The 12,753-nt window shown below is 43.9% G+C and overlaps 1 protein-coding gene across 2 annotated transcripts in view; it reads left to right on the top strand.

The window, feature by feature from the left end:
• The window catches only part of TRPC7 (transient receptor potential cation channel subfamily C member 7), a 76,659-nt gene that overhangs the window by 19,228 nt on the left and 44,678 nt on the right, over positions 1-12,753 (top strand). For both annotated transcript variants that reach the window (XM_035897157.1, XM_035897159.1), the window contains exon 2: positions 6,055-6,237. In XM_035897157.1, the coding sequence (XP_035753050.1) occupies positions 6,055-6,237 (183 nt within the window). The remainder of the gene's footprint in view (positions 1-6,054; positions 6,238-12,753) is intronic.

Below are 12,753 nucleotides of genomic sequence, written 5' to 3'. Positions count from 1 at the left end.
TTTCTACAAGCATTTTTACTTGAGGGAGTTTTCTGTTCATTTTTACAGAATTACTTCTCTGGTTTATTTCTTCTCTGCTGCTTCTCCTCAAAACGATAACCTAAGCAATGCAATATTTCTCTCCATGATAGATGTGTATATGTGATGCAGATAAAACACAAAGAGCCAAGAGCTTCAAGGGAACGTAAAGAGAGGCTCTGTGCAGCATGCCTACAGCTTTCATTTGCACAGCAGATTTACTGGCACCCGGGAATACCAGATGTACTGCGAGCACACGGCTCCCGCACCGCTCACCGCCAGAGGTGGCATTCGGCAGATCTGGGCCACGCAGTGAATCTGCAGCCGCACCGAGGGTACGCGGAGGCTTCCTGGTGCTATGGTAGCCCCAGTCACAGATGCTGGATGCTCCCAGAAGTCTTGGATTTGTGTGGAAAACCTCAAATTCCAGTGGAGCAGGTTTACAAGACACAAAATATGCCATGGACAGAGCCCTTGAGAAATGGCGGCTTTGATAGACAACTGTCACCCTGTGTCTGCTCTCCTTTTTCTCCTTTTATTTGGCAAAAAACGTGTGTATTGATAAACAACATTAGGTTGATTTTTTTTTTTTTTTCCCTAGAAGAAGGTCTGTAGATTAAATCACACTGAGCCAGATATACGGTTATATATTCAAAGGGAAACTCATCTGTGATACTGGCTCTTCTGAGCAGAAGTCTGACCCTGAAGCTTTAATATAGGCAAACAGAACAAGCAGTTGTAGACAGGACAGCAGTAAAACCTGTGAAACTTGGAATTATCTGCTTACAATATCTACTGGTGGGTTGTGGTTCCTGTCCTGCTCTTCTCAGATGTCATTTGGAAGCAATTATCAGAGTGAATTTAATTAAATGTCCTAAATGGTGACATATAGAGTGATTTTCACAAATACTGCACTTGTACAGGTTGTTCTGTATTTGTCTGTCATGAACCATCCTGTGTGGAACCTGTCTGTGGTCCCATTCCAGTAACAACCCTGCAGGGAATAATCTCCAGCAATTACAACCAAAAAACCTGCAAGCTGATCGACAAACTCATCCCATCTTTGAAATTCCTGAAGCCCACAAGATGGCTTCAATGCACTGAAACACAGGCTTGCCAGGATTTTATTGGCACCAGTGGGGTGTAAACATAAACCCCAGTGTCCTCCTGGATCTGGGCTGGGAAGGCAGAAGGCTCAGAAGCAATTTTGAGGGGGCTGGGGGATGTCTGTGGTGGCATACAAAGCCGTTTGGTCCTCTTAGGTCCTGAACCATCGGCCCCAGCTCCGTTGCTGGTGGAAGCTCGTCTGCGCTGAGGGGTTCAGCACATCTCGGACCTGCCCGCCGTGCTGCAGCACCGAGGCCGGGCTTCTCCGTGGGCCACCCAAAGCGCAGTGCTGGCACCTCAGAGGTGGGCTCCCGGGGATGAAGTTGTTCCCTTTCAATCCTCCACTCTGATTGCTTTTGAAATAGGTATTTTTTTCATTAACCAGCCAAGATAGGTTGCTGGTCTTGCTTTTTATCATTTCATTTAACTTTTTACTCAGACTGTATCCCTCTGACCTGAAACAGCTCTTTTCTGAAGAAATCCGGGTGGTTTTGAACAGATGTGGAGACACGGCAGAATTCATTTAGAACATCATCAACAGATAATAATAGGGTACTCGGAGAAATTGCAGCGAATGACAAGTACCATCAGCCTTTTCAAAACAGCAAAATTAGACATTTTTAACTCCGCATGCACAACAGTGTTAGAAGAAGCAGGAAATGACTAATTTGGAATCCTTTTATTATGTTCTAGTTTTTAAAGAATGATATTGTAACATCCTCAAGCATTATCCTGCTCCTTCTCTGCTCGCTGCCTCTATAGGAAATAAAATACTGTTCCATGTGTTATTTGAAGCAGGCCGGCTCTCTTGCGTGCTCAGTTGTATCCTTCATCTTCCTCCCTGAGGCCTGACAGCGCTCAGCTTGTCAGGATGAGGCCCCAGCATCCCTCATGGATGATTTGTGGGTTTCATTACTGTAAAGATCCGTCCGTTTTATGAAACTCCTACTCCTCAGACTTGGATAATGTGGTAGCTAACTGGAGTGCTCGGGAAGGTTTGGGTTACTGTCCCTGCCTGTGTCTGCTTGTGCAGCGCTGCCAGGAGGACGGAGCTGGCTTTTGTGTCTCCACCTGGGAGTTCCTTGCTGCGGTGGGAGGGAGGACCCCACCTGCAGCCCACCGCCTGGCTGGGCTTGCAACCAGGCTGGTTTCCCCCAGAAAATTATTTAGACCAGAAAGGCCATGAAGTGCCAGGTTTAGGGGTCAAACCCGGCTTACAGAGGCAGTGGTGAAGTGGGGACTGGCCCTTTGCACCCCGAGGTGCCGTGGCCGTGGGAGTTCCTTGCTGCGGTGGGAGGGAGGACCCCACCTGCAGCCCACCGCCTGGCTGGGCTTGCAACCAGGCTGGTTTCCCCCAGAAAATTATTTAGACCAGAAAGGCCATGAAGTGCCAGGTTTAGGGGTCAAACCCGGCTTACAGAGGCAGTGGTGAAGTGGGGACTGGCCCTTTGCACCCCGAGGTGCCATGGCCGTCTGCCCCTCTGTCTCCTGGCAGAGCCACCAGGAGTCCTCAAGGCTCTGATCTTCAAAAACCTTGGTGTAACAAAAAAATAACTGGAAATGCATTCTGGTTCTCCTTCACCTCTTCTTCCTGACTCATCCACCTCTCACTAACCCTTGCCCTGGGCTGCAGCCTTCTGTCCCGCACGAAGGCGAGCCCCCGGGGTCAGAGCACGCCTTTGTACAGGGCATGCAGGATCTCAGATGCTTCCAAACGTGTGAAAAACAGGCAATTCGTACAGCACCGGCACATACACCAATACAGTCTGCATGCTGCTTGCAAATCTTCTTGGCTTCCTTGAGTTTTTTACCATGCGTCACGACTTGGAATTCAGTATTTTATATGCAGGTAATCTCTGCATGCGTCATCAAAGCTACGCTTTGCACACCAGGGTCGGGAGAAGCTTGGCTGTCAGTCTCCTGCTAATCTTGGTTTTTAGTAAAGATACTTTCAGTAACCTGTGCTTGCAAAGGGAAAGGCACTGACATAGGAGAGTGGCTGTGTTCTCACCGCCAGACTGAACAGGATTTTCTGTGCTGATTGTGAGCATTAAGGAAGCCAGGACAAAGATGACAAATGCTTTTGTAAAAGGGATCATCGGAAGGCACAGCAGGTTCAGTGATCATTGAGGCTTGTCTTAACACATGAGCAATGTCTCCCGAGAGCAGTCAGCTGCAATCCTGCCTGGCCAGATTGGCTAGAAGGCACTTCTTCTTTTTTTCTTTTTTCTTTCTTCTTTTTCCTTTTTTCTTTTTTCTTTGCCTTTTCTTTTGCCTTTTCTTTTCTTCATGATAGAGCCTTTATCTTGGGTAGATTTTGGTTTTTGCTGCTTGGGTCTACTTAAAAATTGGAGTAAATAATTTTGAACAGAAAAATCATTCATAGTCTCTGCAAATGTACAGAACCAGCAAAAACATTAGGCTTGGAGATGTGAATAAAGTTGGGTCTTGATGGAGTTTGCCAGCTGGGAGCCTGCCATTTACAGTTGCTTTAGAAGCACTTTCCTAGTTTCTAACTAAACTGCTTTCCATAAAGAAAGCAGAGGAGGAAAAATAATCTGGGCTGATACCTACTAGTTGTTCAGGTGATGTGGACATGGTGATGAGAATTACCTAAAATGTGCTGACTAAGAGATAAGCGTGTGAACTCTGTAAACAGTATATGGAGAATGGTATTAAAGCTTGGCAGAATTCTCACCCTTGTTTTTTTTTTTTAATCCTCCTGGGCTAATTCTGTGCCCCCGCTACCTGTGGCAGCTAGGTGTTTCATGCCCAGCCTACATCTATTTTCAGATCTATCTATGTTTGCTGTCCTTCACAATTCCTGCAGTTATTTCCAGGCTGATGTTTCTGTTTGGGCATCTATTCTCTCAGTGGACAGACAAGCTTTCTATTTATTGAAATTCATCTTGATGTGGTGAAGATTAAAGCACGGTATTGATCAGAGAGGAGCGCTTTAAATCCGGAAAGTACAATCTGTCTTTCATTTACATTTCAGACCTTACTTCACCCCATATTTGATAACATTCACTCTACAAACCCTATCTCCACAAAATACTTAGGTACTAGGGTTAGGTGCAAATGTGCAATCATTTTCTGCCTGAACCTTGAGGACATCTCAAATCTTAGTGCACTAAACTGGCACATTTGTAGAAGTCTCAGTGCCCCAGCTTCTGCAATGGGGCAGGCACCTGCTCTACTGGAGAGAAACATCTGCTCATGGTTGCATTATGGCTCCTTTTAATGAAGGTCTGAAGTTCCTGCTGATCTCCATTTATGAGCATCCCAGTTAGAACATGCGGTCTAATTACAGCCCTCAAGGAGGAAAAGGGAAACCCAGGTTTCAACCTTTTTGATAGGTAAGAGGATGTAAACATACAAGCTCCACCTTGCAGAAGGTCTCACCTCTAAAATACAGGCTATTCCCCAGCCCCTTCTCCTAAACGCCTACTATCAAAAATGGCACCTCCCGTTTCCGTGAGAATGCTCCCATCCCAGCCCTGAAGGGATTTCTGGTTCCCTGGGACTGTTTGAATTGTTCTGTGCTGAGTGAAATGGCTCTTCAGAGCCCTCAGCATACGGACAGCATAGCAAGCAGAGCTGGGGCACGCACGCATTAGAGGCAGCCTCAAACCTGTGACCAAGTCATTAAACCAACTTCTTTAAGAAACATTCATTACCAAGAGCATCTCAGTCCTGAAGGGGAAAAACTGTCCAAAGAAATTGAGTCACCTCTAACACCACTGTATTTTAGACAGTGCTGTTCTACCTAATTAATGAATGTTTGTACAGTGCTTTGAGATCTTTGCCTAACAAGGAAGGCTAATATGTTGCTATGTGTAAATGCTAGAATTAATAATTTAGAAAATATGGGAGTACAAAGCCAGGCTACTCCTATCAGTTCATCAAAGCCAGGTTTAACTATCTTCTTTTCTTGACTGCTTGCTTAATTAGATAAGCTGCTGAATTTAATTAACTCATCAAACCTAATTTGAAAAGATCTCTCAAGTCAGTAAGAGCTTGTCTCATGCTTATTATTTCTATTTGTTGCATCGACTCTTTAATATCACCATTTTATTAGGATATTAATGGTAGCCTTAATTGTGTTCTAATTTACTGCATTTACTCAGGTGGTGGCATTTTCCTCATTTTTTAAGTGTCAGCATGTGAAAATCAATCACAATTTAATTTAAGGCAGTGAAATGGCTCTTCCAGCCCTCTCTTAAGTCAGCTACATGCTATCACTTTTCCCACAAGTGTAATTTGGGTTTGCAAGGTGAAATTATTGCATGGGAAATCACGTTGAGTTTCTGAAGTCCTATTTCCTGGAGAAGTGTTATGACAAAAATTATCCTCTGGATGCTCTTCTGGGACGGTTTAACCAGATTGTCAGGTAATAAATTTGAAACTGGAATTGGTATTACAGCTGTATAATTCAGTTGAGCACATCTGTGTGTGATGCTACTGCTTGTCATACTAGCTTGAACCTCCTTGAAAGTTACTGAAGAAGGAATTGGTACTGCAGAATCTGAATTGTAAAATTTGCTGTAAATTCCAACCCATTAGTAGGACCTTTGTTTGGCCACCTTTTCACATTCCTAGGGTGTAGGCCAGACAGTGAGGAGTGGTCAAGCCATTACTTAAAATCAGCAATTCCCTATAAATGTACTTGTTGTTCTGTAAAGCATGCTCTATGTAAGGTAAACTATGTTGCTGATTAAACCATGCTAATTAATTCTGGAGTAGTTAATGTATATTTGTGAAAAGCTAGCTATGTCCTGGGTGAAATCAATGCTTTCTCACTACTCCAGCCCGTAGTTTTGCAGAAGTGACCTTGCTCACAATTGCTCCCTGCTGGTTTGTTTGTTTGTTTGAGGTGTGCTTTCAAGTACACAGTTAAATAACTCGTGTTTTTCTCTTTTCCTTTAGAATGACTATAGGAAGCTATCTATGCAATGCAAGGACTTCGTCGTGGGAGTGCTGGACCTGTGCAGAGACACAGAAGAAGTGGAGGCGATTCTCAACGGAGATGTGAACATACATCTGTGCCCTGAGCACCACCGGCCAAGTCTGAGCAGGATTAAACTTGCTATAAAATACGAGGTCAAAAAGGTAAGCTATTTCTTTGGGTCTCTGGTGGGTACATCTTCACATCTAAAGTATGCTTCCTCCATGTCACTGGACAATAATAAATGCAAGATAGATTTCCATGGGGCCAGGAATTGTAGCACTTTATGGCATGATTTGCATTTTCTCGCATACTTTAGTGTGGAGAAGGATGTTTGCAAAGGATGCGTTACGGCAGGTATGGCTTTATTTTCAAGTGATAGACATGAATGTATAGATGGCACAAGGGTCTGCCCATAGCGCACAGTGCTTTGTATCCAGGTCATGACTGTGAATCTGTGAAGACTTCAGCAGGGAACAGAAGTTGTTACCACACCAAACGGAGGCTCTTCCTTCCTTCACCGTGATTTACATGAAGGCAAGGCATAAACCTAGCAGATGCTGTGGCATCTTTGGCCACAAATTATAAAAGCAGAGAATTTAATCGAGCTCCTCACCATTTCCCAACCATCTGTCTGTCCTTCAAGCTAGATCTTCTGCGTAGGCTGAGGAAATAGCTGGACCTGCAGCCTGATGGAAGGCAGCAGAGCAAGCCTCCAGACTCACCTGCCTGCTCACAAATGCTCCCTGACCTCTTAGCTCTGATTCACACCTTGGTTTAGTTTCCAAAGCCACTTGTAACCATCAAAAATGTTACTTTTTCCGTAATATTACAGTAAGAACATATACAAAAAGTAGCAATTTTGTCATAGCCAAGACCCTTTACTGCAGTGTGGGGGAAACTGGAATTTAAATTTTAAAGAAAGGTGTAATTTTTATTCAGAATTAGATCAAAACCTCAAAAATTACTTGCAATCTTTTTTTTTTTTTGAAAGCATGTGAAAGTAGAGAAACGTTGATAAGAAGTGATAGATTCCCAGCTTCCACTCTGCTAAAGCTCCAGATTCATATTCTAATTCAGATATCCACCAAAGCTACAAAACAGAAGGCAAATGTATATTTTAAGGGAAAAACGTGAAGACTGAATGACTTTTTAAAGTATCTTAAACAAACATTCAGCTTTACGGAAGTACGTTCAGTGAATGGAAAATTTGATTCTGGCAAATCCTAGGCCTGGGTGGTCCCAATTAATTGCTCCTACAATATGCATTGATGGAAACTGGGCTTCTGCTATGGGACTTGGAGAGCGTTCCAAATTTTCAAGCTCACATCTGCTCTCCCTTTCCCCTCCCAAACCCACCACCTGCTTCAGTTTGCCTCTTGACTGCATTGCTGGCCAGAGAAGGTCTTTTTCTGTTATGAAAGCCATTAATTAAAGAGAATCTCAAATCTCTTATCTGAAATGAATTGCTTTCATGCAGGAGCGCATGGTATGGAACCAAACATTTCCTCCTAGGATGTTGTGTTGCTGCATCTTTCCACCACCAAAACTGAGCATAACATCTCAGTTCCCTCTTAGGTAGATGACTTTAAAAAAGCTGGATCAAATTTAGTTATTGATGTTGTTGCTTTGGTAACAGGAGGCCAAGCTTGCTCTGGTGCTCTTTCAGAAAATGGACTCATCTAAAAGACACTGACAGCACCTCATCAAGGAATAGTCCCCAATGGCCTGTGGTCTGAGATTGTCATGAAGTTGGTCAGAACCTTGAGCCTGTTCAATGTATGTTGCCTTCTGCACTGTTTCGCTTGTTTATTCTTCTGAATATCTGTCATCCTTTAGATACTGAGATGATTAGCCAGAGCCAAATTGCTGTTAGTAGTTGTGCTGCTTTGAGCACCCTCATCCTGGCTTAGCTGGCTTCAGAGGAACATTTCCTCCACTTCTTACCCTGTCTAGATGTACACCTTGTTCATAACGCATGATCTCTGACCAAAAGCATCTGTGGTAGGTCATACACAGGTGATCTTTTTATGTATGAAGATCTTCCTATGCCCAGGGAAGCTGAGCATCCTTTCTGGGTCACAGCAACTTGTTGCTCATGGATATTAACTGTTAAACTAATTACAGAATGTAAACACGAGCATTCGTCAACCTCCTGTTGGCTCTCAAGTTAGCGCTTCTCGGAATATTCTTTTCAGCAGGCAGTATATGTCTATGTGTAAGATGAACACTGAACTGCGAACTCGAGGTAAGACAGTTCCATTTGTGGGAGGCAGACACACATTCAGATAAATGGCTTTGGTTATTGGCAGTGACTTATGGTAATGGGCAGATATTCATCACACTTGCTGAACAAAGAGGTTGTGTTATAGTAACGCAGTAATGATTTCCTTAAGAGGCAATACATTTCAGGTACAAGTTTTTTATCCATCTGAGAGACATTTAGGCTCATGTATACAAACCCTGTGCTTTGAAATCTATTTTCATTTTAAGAAAATCCTCTAATAGAGAGGGGTGGGATGGAGGGTGAATTATTATACCTATTTAATAAGTTAATTCTCGGTCAGATTCTGTACATTTCAAGTCACTTTTTCAAAGCTAACGCAGTGACTCATGGGTGTAAGCGGGATGGCACATGGCGCTCCAGGCGAGAAGGGCAGACCAAGGCAGGCACACCCGGCCTCTTCCCACCCACGGCGCTCAACCCCCCAAGCCCCATCGCTTGGTCTGATGGTGCTGCCTGCCCAGCCAAGCCCACGTGCTGAAGACGTGGGTGGCTGTAACTCACCCAGAAACAGCCCCTGGGATGTGGAGACCTTTACAGCTTTTTATCTACACCCTGGGACTGGAATGGCCCAGAAATAGCTGTGTTTGTCATTATTTTTTTTTGGCCTGGAAGTTTAGTTAGGCAGGGTAGGGCTGATGAAGGGGCTCCAGCTGGGCCTGCCACCCCTGCACCCCGTTAGCTCCCCTCTACCATTAGCATCAACATTCAGAAGGTCAGTTTTGCATTCTCCAGCCCAGCAAGCTCTAGATGAGCTGGAGAAATAAGGATGTTGTCACTTAAATGAGTATAGGACTCCTGAAGTATTTTGTGTTCGTTCTTTCCCATGAACAACAACTTTAGGGACTTTGGAGTGGTCTGAGAAAATAAAACAAGAGCCATGAGTTGTTATGCTTTTTATTTTTTTCATTAGGTTAGTATCCAGACTAAATATTTGCATTTGTATCCGAAATTTTAAGAAATATTTGATATTTTAAAAAAATCTATTTCTCCCATTAGCTTCTGAATTCACATTTCCGTATTAGTAATCTAAGTGCCTACAGTAGGCTTTCTTTGATGGAACTTTGCAGAGAACGATTTATATTAAAACTTATTATTCAATATCCATGATTTTAATTTTACAGCTGCTGGTGCAGTCTGCGTTTTATCACACTTTTATTTCCAGAGTCTGGGAAGGATCTCAAGGGCTCCCATCCTCAAGCAGGAGAGCAATTGCATCTGTAGAGCCTCATCAGGCCTTCACACAAACTTTTAAATTCCTCCTTGTTCTTTTAAATTTCTCTTCCACTTCATCGACCTCATAGAGTGCAGTCACTACAGCCACAGTGTCTAGGAACGGTATTTTTCTTTAATAGCAGCAGCTGGTCTACCAGCTTCTCCTTTGCTACTCCAGAAAAGCAGCGCTCTGTTCAACTGGAAGGACGCAGTTTTATTGACCGTTATCTTTCTTTCCTAATTTATAAAATCTGAGATGAATCCTGGAAAGTCATTCAAGAAAGCATCAAGAGTTCCAGACTCTGTCTGTCCCTTTCTTTTTCCTTTTTTACTGCAAAGCCTGCTACTAGCATATAGGAGATGTTGGCAAGAAGGCAAGTGTAAGGCTCTGCTATAATTGAAGAACTTTATATAGAAGGTCACTGAAGAATTAAGAAACTCTGCTTGTACATATTTCACAGCAAGGAGAAAGCTAAAATTACGGTAGGTTTACCAAGTGGTCTTTAAAAACGCTGTGCTACTCTAATTCTCTATCCTTCCTGAAAGAACAAAATAATCACTCTGTACCCCAGGATTCTTGGAAAACTGCACTCAAATGTCCCCTCCACAGTCATTTCTCCCTTCAAATCAGCTGTCTTAATGATTCCTTGAAAATTATTCCAATGGGAACAGTTTGTCAAGAGCAAAACAAGCAATGTGCAAACACTTGAGCATTTACCAAGTCCTGGATTCTTTCCAAGAAATGGACTTCTAGCCCATGTTATGGGATTGTTGCAAATGTGCTGTTGTCTCCCCTGATATTATTTAGCTCTGCTTCCCACTTGCATTCTCCAGCAATTTCTTCCTCCTCCAGCTGTGCGGGGCCTTGGGCAAAAGGTGGAGAAAGGTTGGGTGCAGGAGGAGCACCAGAGCACCCTGCTGATGCTGCTGTTCAGGTGGTTTCTCTGCATATTGTAGGAGAGGGCTGGGGAACTGTTGCAGCGTGAGAGCAAACCCCATGGTGGAGTCCAGCAGCTACTCGTGGAAATGACAACATTTAAAGCAGCCTTAAGGTAAAACAGGAATTATTTAGGTTGCGTGTTTCCAGTGGGCTATAGCCAAAAGTGGATTGAGTTGTTAAATTTGAGTTCTGGTCCCAAGGAAAAAAACCAAAACTGATCTTCAGCTTCTTGAGCTCTCAGCTCAAGGTACTCTCAGCTGTTCTTCATGCAGGCTTACAACATCTAAGTGAGAGTTTACTTCGTCTTCTTGGCTGAAAATTGCTGAATGTCTTTTCTTTTCTTGAAACAATTAAAGAATTTTGTTTTCAGTCAGATACTTGAACATATAAAGGTAGCTCAGGTCTTCCCTGTGTGTGAACTCATTTCTAGTTAAGCCAGGGTGTGATTTCTACCCGTCAGAGGCATAAGTACAGCAGCTGCGACAACTCTGTCGTGGCCTCTTCCCTTGGACAGCCAACAGTGAGGAAATGCAGGTTTTGATGCACCACAACAAACCCATTTTACTGGTGTGTAGCAGCTTTACAGAGCCCTTCGTATTTTCTGTTCTCCTTCTGGCCTGCACTGCTACGCTTCTCTCTTGTCATCCTCTAATGTTGGCAGCGGGCTTCTGTGTCGACATTTACCTTTAGGTCTAAAGCTGCTGCTTCTCTGTAGGAGGTGACATTCATTCTCTTTCTTTCCCAATGTCAGAATTATCATTGCTGTATTCTTTTAATTGCAAATGTTGAGTGCCCACCTCTGTTTTCTCAGCAGCTCAGTTCATCGCCGTCACAAAGCCAGGGCACCTTTCTCTTTCGTGAGTTTTAATTTAATTAACAGTTAGACACACAAACTGGGTTTGGGGAGAAAAAAAAAAAAAAGAGGAATTAAACAGGACACCAGATGGCTGTGTAAATCCTATTTAATAGAGAGCTGGAACAGGAACTTTTCTCATGACTGTATTATTAATAATTAACATATGGAGGATGCTCCGAACAGAATACTCGTGGCTGCATTAGATTATAATTTTGCACTGCATTGGCCACGTGACTGAGGTACTTAAGGGCATGAGAAGTCCCAGCTCTCGTCAGCTGCTGCTACAACCTGTGCTCCCCATCCATTTGCTCAGAGGATATGGCTTTACCCTGTGCGATGTTGTGGGCACAAAATGCCTTCCAGGGTCCTTCTCACCATTGCATGGGGCCCCACCTGCAGCATTTCCACCCCACACAGGAGCTAGAGAAGGTTACTGCCTGAGTGGGCGAAAGAACCAGCCCTGCTCCTACTGAGGAGGCAGCTCTGTCCCCAGCGCAGGGTTCAGCTACCGCATCCTTGGGAAGGTTAACTGGAAAAGCTTGGCGTTTGCAAGGGAAGCACGAGAAAAATAAATTGGAGAACAGAAGGCAGGAGAAGCCCAGGGACAACAAGAAGTTCTGAAACTCCCCGCTTTGGAGAGCAAGGAATGTATCTGTGCCATGTGCCCTGGTGGGTGGCTATGGCTCTGTGTGCTCTCAGTGTGCAGTTATCCTGCAAATCCCTGCCTTGGGGTGGGAGTGCTGCTGGGGAAAAGAGGAGAGGGCACAGCGGGGCACACCACCCGGCGCCTCGCATGCAGCCTCTGAGTTAGCCTTAACACAAATGGAAAACTACATTTCAGCAACCCAAATGAAGTGTTTCGGCTCCACAGCTTTCAGAGCTGTGTAGGTCACAGAAAAATCTCTCTTGTGGCTGTTTGTCCTTCTTTGGAACAAAATTAAGTTCAGGAATTTCCCATGGGATGAACATTGATCTGTCTGTACCCCAATGGTACCAACATGGCTTGAAGCAGGACAGGGTTGTGTTTTACTGTCTAAATGTGAAGCCTCAAGGAGAACGCCTCATGCAAAAAAGGCTTTCAGGAAGCTGGCTTTTTGCTGTTTGTTCTGTAATCCCTGGTTAACTTTTTTCCACTCTTTAGTTTCAGGAATATTTAACCAAGGTCTTGTGGAGTCTTTGGCTTGGACTATAGTGGTGGGAAGAGAAGTGTCTCTTGTTTCTGTCACTGGAGAGCCAGTTGATGCTGTACAAATGTCGTTTAATATCTATGCGAACAGTAGAAACACTGGGGTCATTCTGGACTCTTTAGCTTATCTATGTAATTTTTCTTTTTACATTTTTAATTGCATATTACAGGCGTTTTGTCAGAGATTGGGCAGGGAAAG

Source organism: Egretta garzetta, unplaced genomic scaffold, assembly GCF_000687185.1.
Source record: "Egretta garzetta isolate BGI_Z169 unplaced genomic scaffold, ASM68718v1 scaffold147, whole genome shotgun sequence".
Lineage (NCBI taxonomy): Eukaryota > Metazoa > Chordata > Aves > Pelecaniformes > Ardeidae > Egretta > Egretta garzetta.
This window is presented reverse-complemented; position numbering and strand designations above follow the sequence as displayed.